Here is a 24065-nt window from a genome sequence, read left to right on the forward strand (position 1 = left end):
CTACTTCATTCCTTGAAGCTATTGGCATCTGACTCACTATCAATTCCCCAATACAATTCCCATGAGCATTCTTATATCCAAGTCTACCTAATGGATCCTTCTCACACTCTGGCCTCTCAACTCTTCAGCATCCTCTCTCTTCCTTGACCTCCAACTGTCTCAGCTTTCTGCTCTCATAGTGGCACCATCCAAAGATCTCAATTCAAGCATTCCACTCTCCAGCCACCACTTCCTACCTTCTCAGCTAGTCTATTTTCTTAATTCAATGTCTCCTTGACCCTAACAGCTCCAATAATTTACTTTTCCCATGACCTTTTCTCTGTTCCTTACTGTTCTCATGGCATTTCTTCCTCTTATATCCATCTTAGTTTCCAGATTCATTATTATCAAACTAGAGGCCCGATGAATGAAATTCGTGCAAGGGGTTTGGCCCTCGCAGCTGCGGCCGCTGCCTCAGCCCTCACAGCCCTGGCTTCATCCGAAAGGTTGTCCAGAAGGTCGTTCGGCTCTTCAGTCTAATTAGCATATTACGCTTTTATTATTATAGATTGTATCAGCCAATGTTTAGGAGAATTCTGCATTATGTAGTTAAATCAAATTGCCCAGGTTCATTATTATCATCTCTCTTGATAATACATACTCAAATCTATGTCCCTCTCTCTCCATATTACTTCCTTGGAAAAACCATAACCCTGATAAAGACTAATTCTTGCTCTGCCAGCACCCAGATAAACATAATGGAGAAGCTTACAGCATGCTTTCTGGTCTTATGTTCAATTCGTTACCACTAACTGCAAGTGAACCTTAGTGAGCCCAGCAATCACTCTACCTTTGCCTGGTTTACACACTTTCCTGCACCCCTGTTACTGTGGATGAACTGTTTCTATTCCATCGAAGGCCAGCTCCTCCACTGCAGATCAAATCCTGTGCCTTCTCAGGTGACTGTCCCCCCCTCCCAACCTAAATTACAGTTTTCTTCTGTTTTAGATCTATACAGACATGCCACTGTTTCTATCTTAAAAAAAAAAAATCCTTTCTTGACTCCACCCTTCTCTCCATCTACCATTCTCAATTCTCAGCTGTCTTTTACAACAAAATTCATTAAAAAATTTTCTACACTCTTATCTATTTCTACCTTTTACTCTTAGACAAGCTTCTAGCTCACCACTTTTCCAAAGTAGCTCTTGTCAAGGTCAAGGCTGGCCTTGCCATTGCCAATTCCAATGGTCAGTTCTTGGTGCTAATACACTGATCCCATGAGTGAATGGTCTCAGATGGACTTTCTGCAGGAACAAACTCCTCCATTTCCCAATCATGTTGTTGTTGTTAATTCTCACCAGAATATATTTTTGCATTGACTCTTTTTTTAGAGTGGAAAGGAAGGGGAGAGACAGAGAGAGAAACACATCCATTGGTTACCTCCTTCATGCACCCCAGCCAGGGCCAGGGATTGAGCCTGCAACCCAGGCATGTGCCCTTGACCAGAATCCGACCCAGGATCCTTCAGTTTGAGGGTTGATGCTCCATCCACTGAGCCAAACCAGCTAGGGCTTCCCCTTCATGATGAAAGGCAAACTAGTCTTTGTGTTCTGAGAGAGACCATCTGCAGAGGGCTTTGGGGTCAGCCAGGCCTTGGCTCTAATACCAGCTCCACTATTAGCTAGAATTTTAATTTCTGCCAGCCTCTGTTTTTTGTAAAAATAGAGATAATAATCATTCCTAACTCATAAGGTTGTGATTAGAGTGCAATAAACTAATCCACGTAGAGTTCCAAGAAGAAAGACTGTCATATTGTGAAGATCTGGTAAATAATAGTTACTAGAGGCCCGGTGCATGAAATTCGTGCACAGGGTGGCGGGGGGAGGGGGGGTCCCCTCAGCCCAGCCTGCACCCTCTCCAATTCAGGACCCCGACTGCCGGTTTAGACCCGATCCCAGGCTCCTAATCACTCACCTGCCTGCCTGCCTGGTCGCCCCTAACTGCCCCCCGCTGCTAGCCAGGTCGCCACCACCTGCCTCCTCCCTGCCGGCCTGGTCGCTCCTAACTGCCCCCCCCCCCCCCCACCCCGCCAGTCTTGTTGCCCCACGCACCCTGCTTGTTCAGTCGTTTGGTCATCCCTCACTAATCCCCCTGCCAGCCTGGTTGTAGGCAGCCATCTTGTGAGGGTGTGAGGCTAATTTGCATATTATCTCTTTATTATATAGGATTATTGGATGACAAACTCCTTTTACAGCTGAGAGAATGGGCTCCTTAACAGCTTTGAGTTACTGGAAGGAGTCACAAACCACAGAATATGCTCCAAATTAAGGGTAATGTAATATCGTCCCTACTTGTGTTCTAAGAGTTGGCTTGAAAGTTGGTTATATGGAGCCAGCACCAGGTACTTCCCATAAGAAGGGCATCGCAAATGCTCCAGCAGCAGTTAGATGCTGAGCCTGCCCAACTGTTCTAACTCACAATGGACTCCCTTTTGTTCCTCCTATAAATTGATGCCTCCTAAGCTAAGAACTTTTCTTATAGTACTTTAGGTATTTGAATTTCCTAATCAACCAAAGCTAATGAGAAAATATTTTTCTTTTTTCAATATTTGCTTTTGAAAATGCTTCTAAAATGTATGATTCCAATTTCCTATCTTAGGGAGCCAGAGCAAACAATAATATTTCCTGTTAATCAAACAAACATTTATGGAGAATTTACCACAATTCCAGGTACTGGCGAGGCACTGCAGCTACAAAGGTGATCAAAACAGGGTCCTGCCCTCAACTTGCTCAACTCTTAACAAGGGATTCGATGTCAGAGGACCTTATAGAACTGCAGGGAATATCCCAAGTGCCCAGCCTTACTTGACTCTGATAGGCCTCTTGTAAAGACACGGTTCTGCTCTAGCTCATTTGGCTCAATGAATAGAGTATTGGCCCACAGCAGGCTCGATTCCACTCAAGGGCATGTACCTTGGTTGCAGGCTCGATCCCCAGACCTGGTGGTGGTGAGAGTGCCTGTGATAAGCAACCAATCAGTGTGTCTCTCTCACATCGATGCTTCTCTCTCTGTCTCTCCTCCTCCCTTCCACTCTCTCTAAAAGATCAATGGAAAAATACCCTCAGGTAGGATTAACCAAAAAAAAAAAAAAAAAGGAAACGGTTCTGCTGGAAGGCCACTGAATTATAAAAGACAGTGCATTAGTTTACGGGTTGTCAATTATTAGGGGCAATCCCAGGGTCTCATTAAGCCTCTCAGAGCCTCAGTTTCCTGACAACAACACTCATCTCATTAGATTGTCCGGACAAGCAACACAGGTAAAGTATGAGAGAGACCAAGCACAGCGCCTGACACACAGTGGAGGCTGTGTAAATGTTCCTTTCTCTCCCACATAGCAAGCTTGAGTCCCTCTTTTTATTGTCTTAGGAGGAAAGTGAGCCTCCTGCTGCCATGGCCCCTGCAGACAGAAAGAGCGAGTCCCCGCTCCTATCTCTAGGACAGTATTTATGAGACAATGGGACATGTGGCGAGAGCAGCAAGAAGAAAATATTCCCGGGACTCAGGCTTTCCCTAGGAACAGATAACACAAGGGGCTAATGTCCACTCTTACTATTGCCTGCTGCATCACAAGTTGAATGGGTTTTGGAATGTAACCTAGGAATCCAACCCCTAGTTTTAACATTTATATATATATAACATTTATATATATATATATATATATATATATATATATATATATATATATATAATGTTATAATACATAACAACACAGAATGCTAAATTAATTTTCATTATATAAGCAAATAATACATATTCAAGGCAAAGGAGAAAACACTGAGTCCAGATGGTTATAAACTGAAAAATGAAAGTCCTCTTTCTCACCCTCTCCCAGTCTTCATCCCTGAACTGAAACACCATCCAGAATCTTATGTGTCCCGCAGAGTTTTCCTTAGGCATATTCAAATGAGTATATGAATTTTTTAAGCAAGTTGGACATCGTATTATAAATCCCAAATTAAAGACAACACATTTCTAAAATGAAAAATTGGTCCAACTTCAATCATAAGCTGGTTGTGACTATTTTCTGTTTAGTAGGGCAAGAAAGAATACAAAAAACCATAAGAAAAAAGTCTTATCAACTATTAGAAAACAGTAAAATTTGGAACTAAACTTAGGCATTTAAAGGGTTATGCTCCAGTTATCTGGAAAACTCATTAAGAACCTTCATTCCTCGGCAAATGAAGTATGGTCCCATAGTGATATTGGATATAAGTCTAGGATCAAAGGAATTCTTAGCTTGATTTCTAGAGCCAAGGGCACACTCCAAATGCTTTTTGCGGTGGAAGAAGCATTCTTAGCACAAGGCCCATCACCGATATCCTGCTTAGATGCAGAACTGGGCCAGCCGCTGCTGCAGAAGTGGCAGGGACCTTAACTGCAGCTCTGCTTAGAGGAAAGACCAGCGAGAGGGACCCTGTGCTGTCCCCAGCTGGCCTTTCTGGGCTACTTTGCCTCCTGAGTCTTCTGGAGCCACACAGCTCCTTGGCCAGTAGGAAAGCGAAGGAGCTGAGTCTCCCACAGGCATGCTCCAAGAGATGGGTGAAGGGATAGATGCCACATGGGGAGAAGGGTTTTTAATCAGCCAAGTATGCTATCACTACCCTTTAAATGTCATAACAACAAGTTAGAATGGTAGCTAGAGGACACTAGGATCTGTATTCAACCTTCCCAGCCCCAGTTCCTGGAGCATGAAGACTGAAAGGTGTGGGCTGAGCCCTCTCTCTGCCTTCCTCTCCTCTCTGGCATTGCCCTTTGCTCTTCTTCTCTGCAGGTAGCCTCCTGCCTCCAGTAGGTCCTGCCAGTTAACAGCAGAGCAAGTGGAGAAGCAATGCCCACCCCGCCTCCCCTCCTCTCCTTGGTGAGCGTGGGCAGGGCAGATGTAGGGGGTGGAGTGGGGCCATGGCTGCCTGAGCACAGCATGACTCCCTTCTGCTATCCAGTCCCTTATCTGCATCCTCTTAGGACAAGCCAACAGAGGACACCAAGGACAAATGCAGGCCCCCTCCCCCATAAGGTTTCATCAAAAAGAAATTTGTACCTAATTGGTCACAGCATTAGCTCTAGGGCTAAATGGCCAAAAGGGCATTTCTCCTTCTCTTGGGGTTTAATAGTCTTTTCTTTTAGCACAACCCCACATTTTTATAATACTTGATGAAAGGGAGAAAAAAAATACAGTTGCTTGATTTCCCTTAAAAAAATAAATAAATAAAACCTCAGATAACTGCTTTAAATGCTTTATAACTTCCAGGAGAAAGAAACGGGTTCTATAGGAAGAACAGTTAACTATATCTCACCTGGAAAAAAATCATTATCAGTGCTCAGTGGTTCTCAACCTTGGCTGCACATTAGAATCACCTGGGAATATTTTTAAAATCCTGATGACTTTAAAATCCCAGGTGATTCTAATGTGCAGCCAAGGTTGAGAACCACTGAGTTAGGCCAAGACATGATATCATAGTAAGTCTGGCAGGAAACCAAGGATTCATTTTGGTAAAAATGTTAAATATGTCTTCTGAAAATTTCAAACACCAATGCAGTCGATGCTATTAACAAAAGCATGGTGTTTTATGAAATATATAAACAAATTGAATCCATCCAGGCCCCCAGGGTTCCTGTTACCAGCTATGGAATAGAGATGAAGATTTAAAAGACTCCTAACTCAGCATCACATCAAAGGGAATAAACTCTGGCTGAGCCAAGAAGCTACTGGAAGGTGTATGTGAATATGAATCAGAATAAAGAACCATTCCAAAAATACACACAGAAACAGGTCCCTGCAGAGGAAAATCATACACTTCCAACTCACACTTAGATCTATTGAGTGAAATCAAACAAAATACCCTGCGTTAAGATTAAGTGCAAAAGCATTTGCTGCAATGGATGTGTATGACTAAGCCAGTAAAACAAAGACATCTACAGTATTAATGTGAGTTTCTGCTGAGAGCAGAGACCTCTCCAATCTCATGTTTTCCACCCTGTCACTCTGGACAGAGGCCTGAGAGGGAATTGCTTCTTTTGGGGACTGCAAATAGAGTCTTCTTGGCTGCACAGGGGCCTCTCTTCTTTCATATTAAAATGATTTTTCCAAGAAGCTAAGGTCTTAGCAGTCAGCATAGTATAGGTGCTGGAAGGAGAAGCAGAGTCTGGGTTCCAGCCCGAATTCTGCCTCCAAGCCTATATAATAAAAGCCTAATATGCTAAGTGTCTAGTTGTCCAGTCGTCTGTTCAACCAATCAAAGCATAATATGCTAATGATACGCTAAGGCCACTCAACTGCTTGCTATGACATGCATTGACCACCAGAGGGCAGACGCTCCAACCTGTAGGTTAGCTTGCTGCTGGGGTCCGGCCTATCGGAACAGAGCAAGACAGGCCAGAACCCTCCCACGGCCCCTCCGGAGCTGGCCAACCTCCCACGTCCCTCCCTGACCCTGATAGTGCACCAGTGGGGTCCCTCGGCCTGACCTGCGCTCTCTTGCAATCCAGGACCCCTTAGGGGATGTCAGAGAGCCAGTTTTGGTCCAATCCCACAGGCCAGGCCGAGAGACCCCACTGGTGCACAAATTCATGCACCAGGCCTCTAGTCTTTGATAAGTCTCCAAACCTGCTCTGTAAAATGAACAGACCTTTATGAATCTTGTTTAAAAAAATGCCAATCAGAGATCATGGAGAACAGATTCCATGGTTTTTGTCCTTTTACCATACCGTATGCAAAAGAAATAGACAAAAAGGATCAAGCACCACAGAAAGGTGGAGGTGCCCAAGAGTGTTGCACTTTGGAACTGACAGCGAATTAAAGTGGACAGAGCACAGCTCTGGGGCATGAAGACCTGAGTTTGAATGTGAGCTCTACTGGCCTTTGCTGGGTGAGCTTGGCCTAGTTATCTTGCCACATTACAAGACTCAGTTTCCTCATCTGCAAAATGGAGATAATAATGACTTGACAAGATTTCAATGAGGATTTGAATAAAATGAAACAACATCCATGGGGTGCTTGGCACACAGACTGCTCTCAGAAAAAGTTCCTTCCTTCCTTCCTGATGTGTTAAAACTCTGTCTGACTGCCTGCCGGCATGGCTCAGTGGTTGAGCATTGATCTATGAACCAGAAGGTCACAGTTCTATTCCCAGTCAGGGCACATGACTGGGTTGCGGGTTCGATCCCCAGTAGGGGGTGTGCAAGAGGCAGTCAATCAATGATTCTCTCTCATCATTGATGTTTCTCTTTCTCTCTCCCTCTCCCTTCCTTTCTGAAATCAATAAAAAAAAAATATTTTAAAATGTCTGACCTTGAGAGGCACCAGAAGGGAAATCTGCTCCTTCCTGATTTTATGGGCGTAATGGGAACAGCACCACTGGCTTCCTAGATGCACCTGGCCCCCACTGCCAGGTTCTGTTTCCCAGACTCCCTGTCTGTCTTCTACACAGGAACCTAAGCAGGTTGAGTCCCCTGGGAAGAGTGGGTGGCAGCAGGAATCCCAAACAGCTGGGTGAGCATATCTATAATAGGAAAGGTGTTTCACAGATTCATCGAGAAGGGCTGCGGAGGCCTCCCCACCTGCACCAATCCCCACACGATGGTGTGGCAGCTGGCAAATCAGAGCAACAGCCACATCAGCTTGTAATGGGACAATCAGAATCAGTCTGGCCCCAAATGGCTCCCCTTCTGTTTTGTGTGTCAGGCACTGCATATGATTTCGTTTGGGAAATGTCTTCCAGACCTTTAAAATAAGTTTGCAAAAGGCCTGGCCCAAGTCCTAGAGGGTATTTTTAGGCAAGAAGGAGGCAGGAGTGGCAGGGGGACTTTCCTCCAGAAACTTCGGATCACCCCCAGACCTCCTGGATTCTCCCCAGGTAGTTTCCTGGAGGCTGTCCCACCTTCCTGGCAGCCTGGGGTGCTCTGAGGATAATACGAAAGCAGATGTTGCAAGGATCTGGTCCAGCTCAAGGCCTGTGACTCACCAGGATGACTGGGCCTCCAGGGCAGATGACACCGTCCTTGGAGGACTCCGTGAAGCCAAGAAAAAACCCCAAGGCCTGGACTCTTCCAGGACTTTCCCTAGGACTTCACTAGAAATGTCAACCCCATTAGCCCACATGGGGCCTCAGAGATGGAGCAGCTGGCACTGCCCAGGAGTGGGAGAGGAGGGACAGGGTGTGGGGTGTGGAGGAAAGCTGCTCTGGAGCAGGTAGGTCAGGCCTTGGCACTGCATCAGCTGAGGCGGCCATAGGAGGTTCTTGGATGGTAATTGCCACAACACGTTTCTTTCCCAACCCTGCTCAGAGCTAGTTCTCTTTTCTACTGTGGCATAAAGTAAGAATCTGTAACGGGGACCACCAGAGCCTGAAACTGAGAAGGCAGAGTAGGGAGTGTTGGAGAGTGAATTGAGGGGCAAAAGCCTACAGTAACTAGGGGTTAGGCAGATCTAGGTTTGAACACCCCCCCCCCCCCTCTGCCATTTTCCAGCCGAATGACCTTGCACAAGTTTCTCAGCCTCCTCTGGCTCAGTTTTTTTCATTAATAAAATGGGAATAAGGTTGTTGTGAGAATGAGTTGAGAAAAGTCTGTTTCTAGACCAAAAAAGCTTAGCATTTTGTCTGGTATAATGTATCTCCCTAACTAATGATTACAATGGTTTTTGTAGTTCGTCTGATTCTGATGTGGGTCTGGCACAGTGGGGTTTCCACTTTGTTCCTGAGTGTGAGTTTCCTTATCTCGCTTCAGCTTTTCGCTAGGCTCCCATTTGGGCCCTCTACCTAGTCCTTTAGGACCTGAGCCTTACCCTGGACCTCAGCCTATGCCTCTGAGAACCACCTAACTCCAACTGCCCACAAGAATTTTCAAATTTCAGCCACACTGATTCCTTGTTACTGTGCTTCACCCACATGCAGCAATACTACCTACTCTGCCTTGGACACCTCCATCATCACAGGCTGATTGTCTCAAGGGGACTCTCCCACTGTGTGGAGTAGTCTTGGTAGAAAGATGCAGTGGCAGGTGCAGTACAGAAGCTCAGTAAGTGCTCACTGCTGAGAATGGGGCACAGCGGAGAGAGTAGTCTGGTGATCCCTATGTCTACCTCACCCTGTCTCTCTTGTATTCCCAGTGCTTGGCACATAGTAGAAACTCAATATTTATTGAGCGAATGGATAAACAAATAAATGGAAGGCATATCCTTATTAAAAACATCATGTGACTGTGTTAACCTCCGTGGGCTTTGATCTCTCCATCCATAGACTGGCTCCTACCACCAAAGTAGATCTCCAATAATTTGGGGAGATGGGAGAAGGTTGAACTCTTAGACATGACCGAGGACCACAGCTCTGTGTCAGGGTATGGCTCTCACATTTATGCTGCAGTCCAGTACAGTAACAACAGCCCCATCATTTAATGGCGAGTTGCATTAATCAGATGCGAGGACAAAGAAAAAGAAGGGAAGGTGAGCTGATCTACTCTGTTTATGCTGGTTGCATTGTCCTCAACCCTAATCCTTGCAGGGCTGGGGAGAAGAGAGGAGAGGAGGCAAGGGGAGAAGAGACAAGCAGGAACACAATACCTGACATGGATTAGGTCTTATAGGGGTCCTCAAACTACGGCCCGCGGCCACATGCGGCCCGCCAAAAACATTTGTTTTTTTACTTCAAAATAAGATATGTGCAGTGTGCATAGGAATTTGTTCATAGTTTTTTTTTTAAAACTATAGTCCGGCCCTCCAACGGTCTGAGGGACAGTGAACTGGCCCCCTGTTTAAAAAGTTTGAGGACCCCTGGAGGAGCTCAAAGATATGTGAGTAACTTCCCACCGGGCTAGGGCTCAGCAAATGACAGCTTACATTACTCACGGTCCTATCACAGGCCTACGAAGCAGGCACTCTTACTCTCATGTTAGAGCTGAGGACACAATAGATTTTTCTCAAGGCCACATTGCTTGTAAATAGAATATTTAGGATCTGAACCCAGGTCTGCTGACTCCAAAGTCAGCTTTTGAAATGTGCTGCTTTTGAAATGACCGATGGCACTGGGCACCTACTGGGCACAGCTGGGTTAATACAGTGAGTTCGGGAGTTGAAGAGTACCATGTGTATTAGGGACGCCAAAAGCAGCCGTACCTCCTCTGGTGTTGGCAAAATGATGAATTCCAGCATGAGACAACCAGGCTCCTTCCTCCAAAGGCCATGTTTCACTGAGGTCCATGCTTCCGGCAAGTCTCTTATACCTGCAGCTCTCACATCCAATGACGCCTCCTAAAATAAAAAATGAGCACAAAAATGGAGATGAGTTACTGCTGATGCTCTCTTGAGAAGGGGAGGCTTAATGGAAGGAAAGGAGTGTGTTTCCAGCTTATTATGTTTCTTTCACATGCAAAGGTTGCAAGATCTGGGCAAGGCCTGAGTGTGCGATCTTACAATGAGACTGCTCAAGTCCAGGAACCGCGGCTCTCTCTCCATCCGTGAACAAATGTTTATAGTTAATTGAGCAACTAATACATGCCAGGCTTTGAGCAAGAAACTGACTGTTCAGTTCTGCATATTTTGTAGACTCCTAGAATTCCAGGGTTGGATTCAGTAGGGCTCAATTTCATAACAATAAATACATATATACTATATATGCCTGGGAAACAGGCTGGAAATTTTTTTAATTAAAAAGTTGAAAATAGCTATCATTGCATTGAAAATATGAGTGCTTTTTATTTTTTTGTAATTTTCTTCACTTTCCAGAATAAACATGCATTCTTTTTATGGTCTGAAAAAAATATATTATATTATCTTAAAGGAAAATTCCAGGGCCAAAAAGGGCCATGGAGACTAATCTTGTATTTCCTCTTGAAAATGATGATAAAAAGTCACAGGTCCAAGGGCCCTCCTGAAAAGGACACCTTGCTGGCTGCCCCCAAGAAGTCCCGCCTGGGGAATGTCCCCCTCATAAACTGCATCTGGGAAAACGACACCTCATGGCCAAACTTCTGCCCACATTGCAGCGCTCTTCATACCGCTCTGCGGGTAGCAGGCCCTCGAATGGGTGCGGCTGAGTAATTGAACATGACTGATGGACCTCATCAGCGAATGCAGCAACTGGACCGTCCACCGGCAGAAATCCTGCCGCCTAATTACGATGGGCAGCCATTATCATTTGTTGTAATCAGAGCGCCTGGCTTGACTTGGTCTCCAGAATGCTGTTCATGTTTGCCCTGCAGGCTCTCACACAGCTGCCTGACTGCAGTCGTGGCAGACTGACTTGTTGCTTTTCGGCCATCTGCCCAGAGAAGTGTGGCACTCTTGGGAGTCGCAACAAACCACCAAAAGTCTCTAGTCTAACACCAGGAGGTACCAAAGCTAGTACTGCTCTTTACTGGGTACTGGCTCACTAGGGACTTGTGTTTAATGCGAACACTCCAAGTATTAGGAGGGAATCCGAGACCAGAATGGATATGGCACAATACCGTGGTGAAAACATTGTATTTTTCAATAAATTCCGATTTTAGCCCTGACTCTGTGTACTAACTGGGTGAGTTTGGGCAAACCACTTACTCTCTGGACTTAATTTCCTCAACTTTAAGTGAAGAAATTGGGACTAGATGTTGCCAAAGACCTGTTTAGTCTTTCAAGACTTGCAGCCTATAATAATATGCTTTTACATACAAAGGCAGCCTCTCCTCCCACATCCGTGGGCCAAGAAATATGCATTATTTATGCATTAGCAAAGGGCAGCGTCAGCCTCAGCAGGGAGAGGTGGCTGATTGAGGCCGAGGTGTCTGCCATTGGAAGAGAATGTGCTCTCTGTGCAAAAGGGAAAGCATGTCTGGAATAGAAATCCAATCTCGGGCCATGATCACACTAGTATTACCATCTATAGTTCTAATCAAATGACCTATTTAACACCTTGTATCTTCATCAATTATGAAATAACATTAACAATAATACTACATTCTTCAAAGGCAACATTTATTTACAATGGATTGGTCACTCAAAACCATTTCATTAATCCTTGCAGGATCCCTGAGAAGGGAGATTCTAAAAGCTCTGTTTGACAAAAATCGAGCTTGATTTTTTAATTGGAGAGTGATTTGTTTGTTTTTTCATCCTCACCGAGGACATTTTTCCTATTGATTTTTAGAGAGAGTGAGAACGAGACTGAAACATCAATGTGGAAGAAATACATTCATTGGTTGCCCCCTGCATGTACCTCAGTCAGCCGGGGATCAATCCTGCAACCTAGATATGTGCCCTTGATGGGGAATTGAACCTGAGACCTTTCAGTGCGTGGGCTGGCGTTCTAACCACTGAGCACCACCGGCCAGGGCTGGAGAGTGGTTTTCAAAGTAGATTTCCCATCTTTCTTGGCCCAGTGGCCTAGGCACCCAATGGTCCCAGGAAAGAGACTTGCAAGATGACATCTCTGGATGTGTGAGGTGAGGCTCCTACATCCATGCATTTACTTTATTAATCCAGTCTGCATAGGTTCATGTTGAGTGCTTCAACTTCAACCTGCAAACCGTAAAGATTTCTCTGCTGCCTGAATTTCACACCTCAGCTTGAGAAAGCCAAGCATAAAACATGAAAGGAAATTGCATCAAACACAGGTATTTTGAGGAATATTTTGATCAGTCACATCTGTTACTGTAACTCTAACACCATCACTTCAGGCCCAGGAAGCCATAGAGTGGGAGCCTAGAAAATATTTTCCAGGCTTCTGGCCATATACAATAAATTGTCCATGGTTTTCTATACTGTGTTTAACCTTTATACAAGGCAAAACTGTCAATGACTGCCCTGGCCAGCTGCTCAGTGGTTAGAGCATCAGCCCATGCACCAAAGGGCCCCTGGTCGGGGCCTGTGTGGGAAGCAACTGATGGATGTGTCTCTCTCACATTGATGTTTCTCTCTCTCTCTCTCTCTCTCTCTCTCTCTCTCTCTCTCTCTCTCTCTCTCCACAAAACAAAACAAAACAAAAAAACCTTGTCCATGACTAAGTTCATGAAGAAGAAACTAAAGAGAGAGAAAAAAATTAATGCAACCCTGGGAAGTGAGTAAATGCTTTTCTCTAAAGCAGCACATGGCAGCTCAAACAACAGCATGCAGGATAAGGTGGGGTGGCGTGAGTGGAAAGCCTACTGAAAACTTACAGTTGTACTTCAGGCTTTAAAAAGCACTTTTTCAAAGAGATGTCTGTACTTCATGTTCATTGCCACATTATTCACAGTAGCCAAGAGATGGAAACAACCTAAGTGGCTTGTTAATAGATGAGTGGCTAAGATGTTATATTTACACACACACATACACGCACACACAGGAATATTGTTCAGCCACAAGAAAGAAGGCAATCCTGCTATTTGGGACAACATAAATGGACCTGAAGGGCATTACACTAAGTGAAATAAGCTAGACAGAGGAAGACAAATACTGAATGGTATCACTTATATGTGGACTCTAAAAAGAAAAAAAACACCACAAAACTCATAGAAATGGAGCAGAAAAGTGGTTGCCAGGGGCAGGAAGGTGGGGGGAACTGGGAGAGGGTGATAAAAGTGTACAGACTTTTGGCTATAAAATAAGTAAGTTCTGAGGAGCTAATGTATAACATGGTGACTATCGTTGATAACACTGTGTTGTGTAACTGAAATTTGTTGAAAGTGTAGGACTTAAATATGTTTACAAAAAAAGATAAGAGAGGTGAAGATTTGTTCACTAGACGGGAGGAAATCACCTCACAATGTATACTTATATCAAATCATCACAATGTACACTTTAAATATCTTAAAATATTATTTGTCAAATAAACCCCAATAAATCTGAAAATAAAATAAATAAATAGCAAAAAGGGGGAGGGGGAAAGGAGAGGGAGAGAGAAGAACTAAGCCACCTGGATAGTTGGGCACTGGGATCTCTGGAAAGTTGGAATATTATTAATACATAATTGATATTTAATAAATATTGGCTGACTGAATGGATGAATAAATGATAATAACCAGTGAACATGGTCCTTAGTCAGATGTTAAATACCATTAAGTTCCCAATAGAGACCTGTCTACGCTGAGAGAGTGGTGTGAACACGGTTGGATCTTTGGACTTAAGGAGGCTTCACTCTATGGCTCTCCCGACGACCAGAACTCTCCTTAAACCAACACAACTTCCTCCCTTTTCAGAGCTGCCTGTGGAGTGAGCCATCCGCCCAGCTACCTGAGTCAGAAACTGGCCATCCTTGCTTGATTGATTACATCTCACATCCAATCAATCACCACACTTAGTACAGTCTAACTTTCAAATGTCTCAAGAATGCATCTGCTTCTCTCTGTGTTCATTGCCTCGGCCTTAGTTCAGCCACTATCATCTCTCACCGAGATCCTGCAAAGACTTCAGTAGGTCTTTGGTCTCCCTTTCTTCCAACTATTCTCCACACTTTGCTGCAGTAATATTTTAAAACACAAAGCTGATCACATAACTTCTTTTTTTCAAGTATAGGTGTTTTGTTTTGTGTGTGTGTGTGTGTGTGTGTGTGTGTGTGTGTGTGTTGTTTTAATATGTTTTTATTGATTTTAGAGAGCGAGGAAGAGAGAGGGAGAGACAGAAACATCAATGAGAGAGAAAAACACCAACATTGATTGGCTGCCTCCTGCATGCCCCCTATTGGGGATGGAGCCTGGAACCTGGGCACGTGCTCTGACTGAGAATCGATGTGGTGCCTCTTTGTGCATGGGTCAGTGCTCAACCACTGAGCCACATTTGCTGGCTGACACATCACTTCTTGATTAACATACTTCAATGATTCATCATTCCTATGAGCCAGTTTGGACCACTTAACATGGCATCCAAGGTCCAATGATAGCGAAGCATTTGCCATCCCTGAATAAGTTTCCCTGTTTGGTCTTTTGTATATTTAGCAATTCCTGGGGCTCTGGCAAGATCGTTCTTCCTGCCTCACAGTGCTAACTACAACTTACCATTCTCATCTCATCTTAGATATGGTCACGTGTTCCCCTCAGACTTCCCTGTGCTCTCCCCATTACAGCATGTATCACACTATCCTGCGATTGACTGTTAATATGTCTCTAGAGTTTAGTCCATACTCTATGTAGTTGAGAGCAGACATCCTTACTTACGCACTCCTAGCATTTATACAGTGGCTATCACAAGGTAATCACTCAATATATGTTAAATAAATGAAAATATAAGTGAACGATGATATTTGACACAAGCATATCTCAGTTTAGCATATCCATATGGAAAGTATTCTCTTTGCTACCTCACCCTCTGCCTCTGCTTCTTTGGAAATTTCTCCACCTAAAAACCACACCCTATCTGCCTCTGATTCTTGACCTCATTCTGACCTCAGCCAGTCTAACTTGCTGAGATTCTCCCACTTAAACTCCCACTTCAGTTGGCATACCTGCTCCTCTGCCCAGCATGCCAGTAGAACCCCCTCATTCACCTGCCTCCCTCCCCAAGCTTGGGATGAAACTACACAGAAGACACCTGCCCACCTAATGCAGCCGAGTCTGCCTTGGCCTCTAACCAACAGCTCCAGGGTCATTGCTGACAGAGGAGGCTTCATTTAGGAACACAAATGCAGAGAAGTCCTGGGCATACTTTGACTCTGCCTTAACTGCCATTATAGAGCTCCATCTGTAGAGAAGGAATCAATTAACCTGAAGTGCCATGTTCAGGGAACCAAAAGGCATCTGCCATCGTACAAGTATCCAAGCAACCACGGGTTCTAAGGAATATGAACACCCTCATAACAAGCAAGTCCATTTGCTGATAACTTATACTATAAATCAAGATATACATTAACATAGAGAGACAGAGATATACAAAATGAATTCATTCATTCATTTGATAAATATTTACTTAGCATCTCCTGTGTACTAGTCACTGTGCTAAATGCTTGGGATATAAAAGGATAAATATCCCCCTTTCTCCAAGGAGTTTTTAACCTTGTGGGAGAGACACATATCTGGACATACAGTTACAGAACAATGTGGTAAGTGCAAGCATGAGGCAGGCACAAGTTAAACCAAAGATCTGCAAATAACAGAATCTGGACGTTGGAAGGGATCTTAGGGCCTTCAGTCCAACCCTTAAATTATGCATGACTCCCCAGATGCCCACCGAGCCTATTCTTAAATACCCCCAGGCAGCCTATTACACTTGTGAACACTTCTGCCAAGCAATTCACTTTTAAATTCTCAACAACATACAGATGTGCATAGGTAATCCTCAGTGCTGCTGAGCTGTTCTAGGACCTCCTGCTCCTTGTTCTGTTCTTCAAAGGCTGCTTGCAGGTGGGATACTCCACCAGGAATATCAAGGTCTTACCCCGGTTCTGATGCCCTGCAAGCCTCCAGATCTGGACCTTCTTCTTCAGTGAGTCAAGAATCAGAAGGAACGTTCCATCTTGGTTATGAGTAGAGGGTATAAATATATCTTGTCACACCCAGAAAACAAACCAAACACCTAAGTTGAAACACAAGAGAGAAGAGGTCACATGATGGGCCCTTCCTTCTCAGCAGGGCATTTCTAGCTAAAAACTACATTATCTAGGCTCTCAGTGTCCTAATGCACTTGGTATGCTTAACACACACATAGACTGGGTGGCTTGTAAACAACAGAAACTTTCTCACAGTTCTTGAGGCTGGAAAGTCCGAGATCAGGATGCCAGCATGGTCAGGTTCTTGCCAGAACTCTCTTTTGTTGCAGACTACTGGCTTCTCCTTGCATCCTCACATCCAAAAAGGAGAGCCAGGGAGCTGTTTGGGGTCCCTTTTAAAAGGGCACTGATCCCATTCATGACCTAATTACCTGCCAAAGGCCCCACCTCCTACTACCATCACATTAGGAGTTAGGAGTTCAACTTACAGATTTTGAAAGAGACACACATTCAATCCATTGTGCGAGGTCAAGCCTGGTGTCAGCTAGCAGAAAAACCCAATCACCGGTGGACCACAGCAGGCTAGAGAGCTGTCTCTTCTAGAGCTGCCCCAGGGTTTGACTCTTATGAGTTTCAATGTCTAAACTTGGAAGGTTATTTTCCTTCCAGCTCCAAATAGTCCAAACATTTCACAATACTCATCTGGGCTCTTAGCATTCAAGTGGTACAATTCAGTGGCACTTAACAATAGGAAACTCTTAAGCTTGGTTGGAAGAGAAGAGTAGAACACCCTAAGAATCGACTGTGAAAGAAAAGACCTCTTTATGTCAATACAAGGACAGGAGATGCTGGAGGCATAGAGTCTTACTCTGTTTGAAATGGCTGATGTTTAGAAAGTTGACATGATTATTCTGTCCTTCTGATGTGTTTTAAAGAATTTTTAGCAGCTTTGTAGAATTGGAATGTTTGAGTAACTTGAAAACTATTATTTCAAACTAGAGGCCAGGTGCACGAATTCGTGAACCAGTGGGGTCCCTCAGCCTGGCCTGCGGGATCGGGCTGAAACCAGCTCTCCGACAACCCCCAAGGAGTCCCGGATTGTGAGAGGGCCCAGGCCAGGCCGAGGGACCCCACTGGTGCACAATCAGAGCCAGGGAGGGATTAGGGAGGGTTCCAGGGTGTGTCTGGCCCATCTCACTCAGTCCCAATCGCCCGGACCCCAGCAGCAAGCTAACATACTGGTTGAAGCATCTGCTCCCTGGTGGTCAGTGCATGTCATAGTGAGCAGTTGAGCGGCCTTAGCATATTATGCTTTGATTGGTTGAATGGACAACTGGACGACTGGACAACTTAGCATATTAGGCTTTTGTTATATAGGACTGGCTTATCCAACTGGTCAGAGTATTTGTGGAGCTACCATGGGATTTATTGATGTTAATATTTTAAGTATTCCAGTAAATAATTTATGCTACTATTCCCTAAGAAGCCGTGGCAACAAGCCTATTTTTAGGAAACCTAATGAAGTTATAAAATTATGAGGTTCTTTGCAGAATTCTCAGTGACGCAGGCTTTGCATTTCCAAGTTAGTCCACTGAGACCAAGCTCAGAAGTCACCTCCACCATGAAACTTTTCCAGACCCAGTTATTTCCTTTTTCCTTTGTGCTTCTCAGAAGTTTTTGTATTCCATTAAGACACCCCTTTTCCACTGGAGAGGAATATTCTCTTTACAAAGTGATTGTCATATCCATTGGAAGGTGTCTTTGTCCTCAGGACAAAGTCATATCTTATCCACCCTTCCCTTCCCACAAAATGACTGGCCAGGCCTGGGGTCAGGCAACGCTTACTGAATGAATGAGACTGACCTACCTACAGCTGAGAAACTGAAATGAGTTTGTGCCTGCAAACTCTTCACAAAACTCAGGGTTAAATCAGCAATCATAATAAAATGTGTGTGGCCATATTCTGCTATCCAAGCAGCACAAGTATACATGGAAGAATGGAAGAGCAAAGAAAAAGAAATATATATAATATAATACTAATAAAAAGGTAATATGCTAATTAGAGTGGACGTCTTCTGGATGTCCATCTGGACAAAGCCATAGTGGCTGTGAGGGCCTAAGGCCGGTGCCCCGTGGGAGAGGCAGGCAGCACCACGCAGGAGGGGTGGGCCGCGGCTCAGGCAGCCATGGTGGGGTAGCCGGCAGTGGCAGCAGCAGCAGCAGGGTGATGGGGGCAGTGCCTTTACCTGATTGGCCAGGTTGCCTCCTGCAGAGGGAGGACAGACTGCAGCTTAAGCCAGGGGTGAGACAGAGGCAGTTAGGGGCAATTAGGCCAGTAGGAGAGCAAATTAGGGGTGATCAGGCCAGCAGGGGGAGAATCAGGTAGGGGCGATCAGGCAGGCACCTGCCCTCCTGTGCATGAATTTCATGCACCGGGCCTTATATATAAAAAATTAAAACTGGGTTCTTACTTGGCTTGGGGTCATTTCTTAACTTATGACCTTGAACAAATCACTTTATTTCTCTGCAGCTGTTTTTCTAGTGGGTAAAACAGGGCTCATAAAATCCTTTATTCCATCCTTACCAGAGTTTTATGAATATCAAATGCAACTGGAGAATCATCAAAACAGTGCACAATACATAGCACTGTTATCATTCAGCAAATTTGCGTATAGATATCACCTGCTATGCAGCTTGAATTGCAACTTGGAGTTGCTCAACTTGGGAGGTGACATAGCATGTGGGAGGCAGTATAAATGTGGTGGGGAACAGCAAGGACTTTGCGAACAGATCTAGATTTACATCCCAGGCCCACCAATTCTTCGCAGTGATCTGTGAGCAAGGCATATAATGTTGAGCCTATCTGTAATAGGGGATCATAATATGCCTTTTTGTGGGTTTGTTTAAGGATTAAAAGCAAAGATATGTAATATACCTAGTATAGACCCTAGCGTGATACAACTCAATAAATGACAATAGCCGTTGTTTTCATGATCGTCATTATTAACTCTTAAAGTAGATAGACTTCTGGAAGTGAGAGTCCTATCTGCAAACTTCATTCCATGGGGAAACAGGATGAACTGCGACCAGGCATTGGAAAGCAGCCATTTGTCCCCGAAGGAAAGCTGCGGGCTAGAACGCACTGCCCCAGAAAAGGGCCTGTGAAAAGTGGGTAAGAGTACAAACACCAACAATGTGCAACATGCCAGTGCTAGAAAGGGAGGGGGGGAACTAGGCTGACAGAATAACAGAGGCAAAGAGGCAGAGGAAACTCCTGTAAGGACTTGCTGGGGCAGAGCCGAGAACAAGGCTGCCTGCGTGTGGAATGTTGGGAACCCACAGGAGAGGATTAAGTGGTTCTATCTGAGACAAGGAGCCGGGCTGCAGCCTACGAGGCAAAGAGACAAAGAGCCAGAATGAGATAAACGGCCACAGCTCTGATTATGAACCAAGAATAGGATATTGACGTGGGTCCCACAGTAAAGGGCCGTTGTTCACACTCAGATCTTACAGCCACACCTGTGCAGGGGGAATATCGGTCACCGTCTAACCCAGCTGCCCACCAGAAAGGTAATATGAGCAACATGAATCATTTTAAAATAGCCACATTTAAAAAAAGTAATACTGGTGAAAGTAATTTTAATAATATATGTTATTTAAACCACTATATCCAAAATAGTATTTTGACATATACTCAATATAAAAATGAGTAATGAGAATATTAGATTTTTTTTCACATCAATGCTTTAAAATCCGGTGTGTATTTTCACTCACAGCACATGGCATTTTGTAGTAGCCACACCTCAAGTGCTCATTAGCCACTTAGCACAGATCAAATCCCAAGAGAAAATGAATTCCATTCTCCTGACCTCCTAGCCCAGTGATGGCGAACCTATGACACGCGTGTCAGAGGTGACACGTGAACTCATTTTTTTGGTTGATTTTTCTTTGTTAAATGGCATTTAAGTATATAAAATAAATATCAAAAATATAAGTCTTTGTTTTACTATGATTGCAAATATCAAAAAACTTCTATATGTGACACGGCACCAGAGTTAAGTTGGGGTTTTTCAAAATGCTGACATGCCGAGCTCAAAAGGTTCACCATCACTATCCTAGGCTGTTGACACCTTTTGAAAGTCCAAATTCATGGAGCCAGAAACAACCTCTGGAGATGTTCACAGTGCAAGGGCCATCTATCTATGCATTCATGATAGGTTTCCCCTTAGGAGCTTTCCTTGAATTTAGGCAGTTTCATACCCATTGAGAACCATCCTCCAATTAAACATTCCCAGAGGGCTGACTTGGTGGTTCACTGGACAGATTAATCATGGTGGATGTACTATCCACTCTCCCATTCTAAGGGAAATTGCCTTGGTCTGGCCCAGCTGACCAAAAGTGGGAGCATGACTCTCTGAACCATTCCATCCACTGACGTAGTCACCTGACATGGAAACTCCCACCCAACCAGGGACAGACCCTGTGGACCATCTGGGCCAATCAGGCCCTCTGTCAGGAGTATAGAGGCAGATGATGGGGAGAAGCATGGGAAGAAGACACACAAGGAGCAGAACGAGCAGTAATAATACTGGGTTCCAGTCCATCCTCAGCCTTCTTCAGGTTCCTCTTCAATCTGTTTTCCAGATCAGCCTTCCAAAAGCCACTGTATTTGAACAGAGCAGGCCTCCAGATGAAAGACCTTTGAAAGCCTCCTGTGGGAAGGTCTTTAAATAGCGCTGGTTCTGGGAGCTCAGTTGGAACCTTTCAGAACCAACCACAGTGTGGGTTCCGGAGGAGCAGCTGTTTTGCTGTTTCTGGTTTTCCAAGAGATTCCTGTATCTCTTGTGGTCATGACCAGATTATAAGAATCCCGTATGTTCTGAGGGAGCCTTGCCTCTCAACACCAAGGCCTACCACAGAGATGGAAGCTTTCACACACTTTTGAGCAAAGGTCTTTTTCACCTCTCCCCTCCAGACTGTGTTTACATTCAGGCCCATGCCAACAGTGAGCCCGGCAGAGGAGTGATGGATCACTTTGGGTTGCATTCCTAAGTAATTATTCTGAAAGGACCTCATCACAGTGGCCTTCTGGGGACTCTTTGAAGCCTCACATCATCTACAGCCGTGGTTCTCAGCGTGACTGCACATTAGGGCCACCTGGGGCACTTTCAAAGCATGCTGGTGCCCAGGCCCGCTCCCAGACACCGATCAGAATCTCTAGGGCAGGGCCCGGCCATCTGCATTTCTTAAAAGCTCCCCAAGCAATCCTAGAGGGCAACCACAACAGAAATTGCAAAAGTGATCTACAACTGATATACAGAATATGCCCTTATTATAAGCTTGGGTTTCTAGCAGAAAAATTGCATACTATACACACACACACTTCTAATCACAGAGAGGAAGGGCTGGAAGGAATAGCAAACTTTTAATACAGCTAGGGAAAGAGGAGCAGTTTCAAGCTTGGGAGTATGATAAGGCTTTGAAGGAAATATTTAATATCATACCCTTTATGTGTGTTTTTTTACCTTTTTACAATGCATATTTATTATTATTGTAATTTTTTAAATAAAAAGGTTTTCTCACTTTTAATTTGTGCTTCTATATTTGGAAGTCCATTTTCTTTTGTTATGTTTATAGGCCATTTGTATTCCTTTTCTTCTGAACAGGCTATTCATGTGCTTGGCCCATTTCTACTCAATTTATTTTTCTTGTTGAATGTACTACTTAAAGTTTAAGAAAACATATTTTTGCTATGTTATATACACTATGTAAATGATTTTTTTCCATATGTAATTTGTATTTTGATTTTGTTTATGCTGTTTTCATCAATATTTCATATAATTGTATGTATCAATCTTTTTCTGTGTAGTTTCTGAATTTGGTGTCATGCCTGAGAAGGTCTTTTCTATTTTAAGACTATTAAATAATTTACCGATTTAAAATTATTTTTATTGTATCACTAGCGGCCTGGTGCACGGATTCATGCACATTGAGAGGAAATTAATTAGAAGAAAGATTCCTGCGGTAATTACATTACTGCAAAAAAAATCACATGTCAAAATAGTATATATAATATAGTATTATAAAATTAAAATACAAAATATTTTAATATTGCTATTTTTCCTTTCTTTATAATAGAAGTGTCAGAGATGAAAGAGAATTAGTAAAATGTATATGAAAATAATATATAAATTGATTAATAAATAAACAATATTCTGTCAACAACATCGCTTTCTTTTGGCTTCAGAGGTACATTGTGCAATATTTGGTCTTCAGACATTATGGCGTTGCGTGCGCTTAGTGCCAGTGAGAGTTTTATATGTATCGTGCATGTGTGCGTGTGCGAGTCAATGTTTATTTTTAAATTGCCAGTGAGCGTCATATGTACCAGCTGGCCATCAGTCGGTCAGTCTGTCGGTCGGTCAATCGGACGAATGTCTTAGCCTTTTATATATAGAGATATTAATATTTTTTATCAATCTGGGATTTATTAGAGATAAGGATCCAGCTTAATTTTCCTTTCCAAGTGGCAGTCTTCTCCCAATACCACTAGGTTTAAATGCTACATTGCCATGCTTGTTGACTCTATTTCTGGATTCTTTATGCTCCTCCATTGATGTCTCTAATGTTACAACAATATTTTAATTATTGTATATTGGAGCAGCTTGAATATCTAGTATGGCTAAACTTCCTTTCCTACATTTTTCTTCTCTCACTCACCCCAAATTTTTTTTCTGGCTAGTCTCATTTTTTAATTTCAAAAGTTTGATAAGGGACAAGATATTATAGCCTCTTTTCTCTTCACTCGTCTCCTCTAAATTTAACTAAATAACCTGGAAATAACTCAACAGACTATCATAAAAGGAGCCTAGAAGATGGAAAACAGAAGGCTGACTGGCTATGGACCTCAGAACTCAAGAAACCATTGGTGATTTTCCCAGGTTTTCTTCTTATCTACCATATATCCCATACTGGGCACCAGGGAGGCGTACAACCCAAAACAACAGACAAGAAATTAAAAAAAAAAAAAAGACAAGAAAAGCCTTCTCTCTGTGATCAAAGGACAGGGAAAGGACGCACCCAGCAGAGACCTAGTGGGAAGATACATCCCTGACCTCCAGGTAGGCAGTGACAGGACCAAGAGACTGATCTCCTACAGCTGCAATTGAGTAGAGCTAACTCATTCCCTGCCCTGCAGCAGGATCCCTACCCTATGCCCAGAATAGCAGTGGGCTACATCTTCATCAGCATCAGTAGGGGCCTCTGTCCCACACCTGAGACAGCATCATAGAGCCTGAGTGGGATCCATCACCTGCCCCACACCCACCAAGCAGCCCAGAGGCACTTGCAGGAATAATGCAGGAGCCCAAATAGTAACCCATGTTACTACTGTAAGAACTCTGACAACAAATTGTCATTGGAACTAGAGCTTACAAAAGTAGGCAAGGACCTACACTCTAAGGGTGACTACCTACAAAAATAAAATGTTTAAATAGGATCAAGCATCTCCTATCATAATATCAAAATTTCCCAAAGTATATTTGGAAATCACTCAACATACCAAGGACCAGGAAAAATATAAGTTGAATGAGAGAAGACAGCCAATGCCATACTGAGCTATAAATCAGAGGCTGGAATTACTTGACAAGGATGTTAAAGCAG

General features: G+C 43.8%; 1 protein-coding gene across 6 annotated transcripts in view; it reads right to left on the reverse strand.

The window, feature by feature from the left end:
* The window catches only part of AMOTL1 (angiomotin like 1), a 150577-nt gene that overhangs the window by 111840 nt on the left and 14672 nt on the right, over positions 1 to 24065 (reverse strand). For 5 of the 6 annotated variants that reach the window (XM_036324649.1, XM_036324654.1, XM_036324653.1 and 2 more), the window contains 2 exons: positions 16352 to 16489; positions 10148 to 10282 (listed from right to left, as the gene is read on the reverse strand). In XM_036324649.1, the coding sequence (XP_036180542.1) occupies positions 10148 to 10232 (85 nt within the window). In that variant the 5' untranslated portion in view covers positions 10233 to 10282; positions 16352 to 16489. The remainder of the gene's footprint in view (positions 1 to 10147; positions 10283 to 16351; positions 16490 to 24065) is intronic. The other variant, XM_036324650.1, reaches the window with a different exon arrangement.

The sequence above is a fragment of the Myotis myotis genome, unplaced genomic scaffold (assembly GCF_014108235.1).
Source record: "Myotis myotis isolate mMyoMyo1 unplaced genomic scaffold, mMyoMyo1.p scaffold_m19_p_10, whole genome shotgun sequence".
In the NCBI taxonomy this organism is placed as follows: Eukaryota; Metazoa; Chordata; class Mammalia; order Chiroptera; family Vespertilionidae; genus Myotis; species Myotis myotis.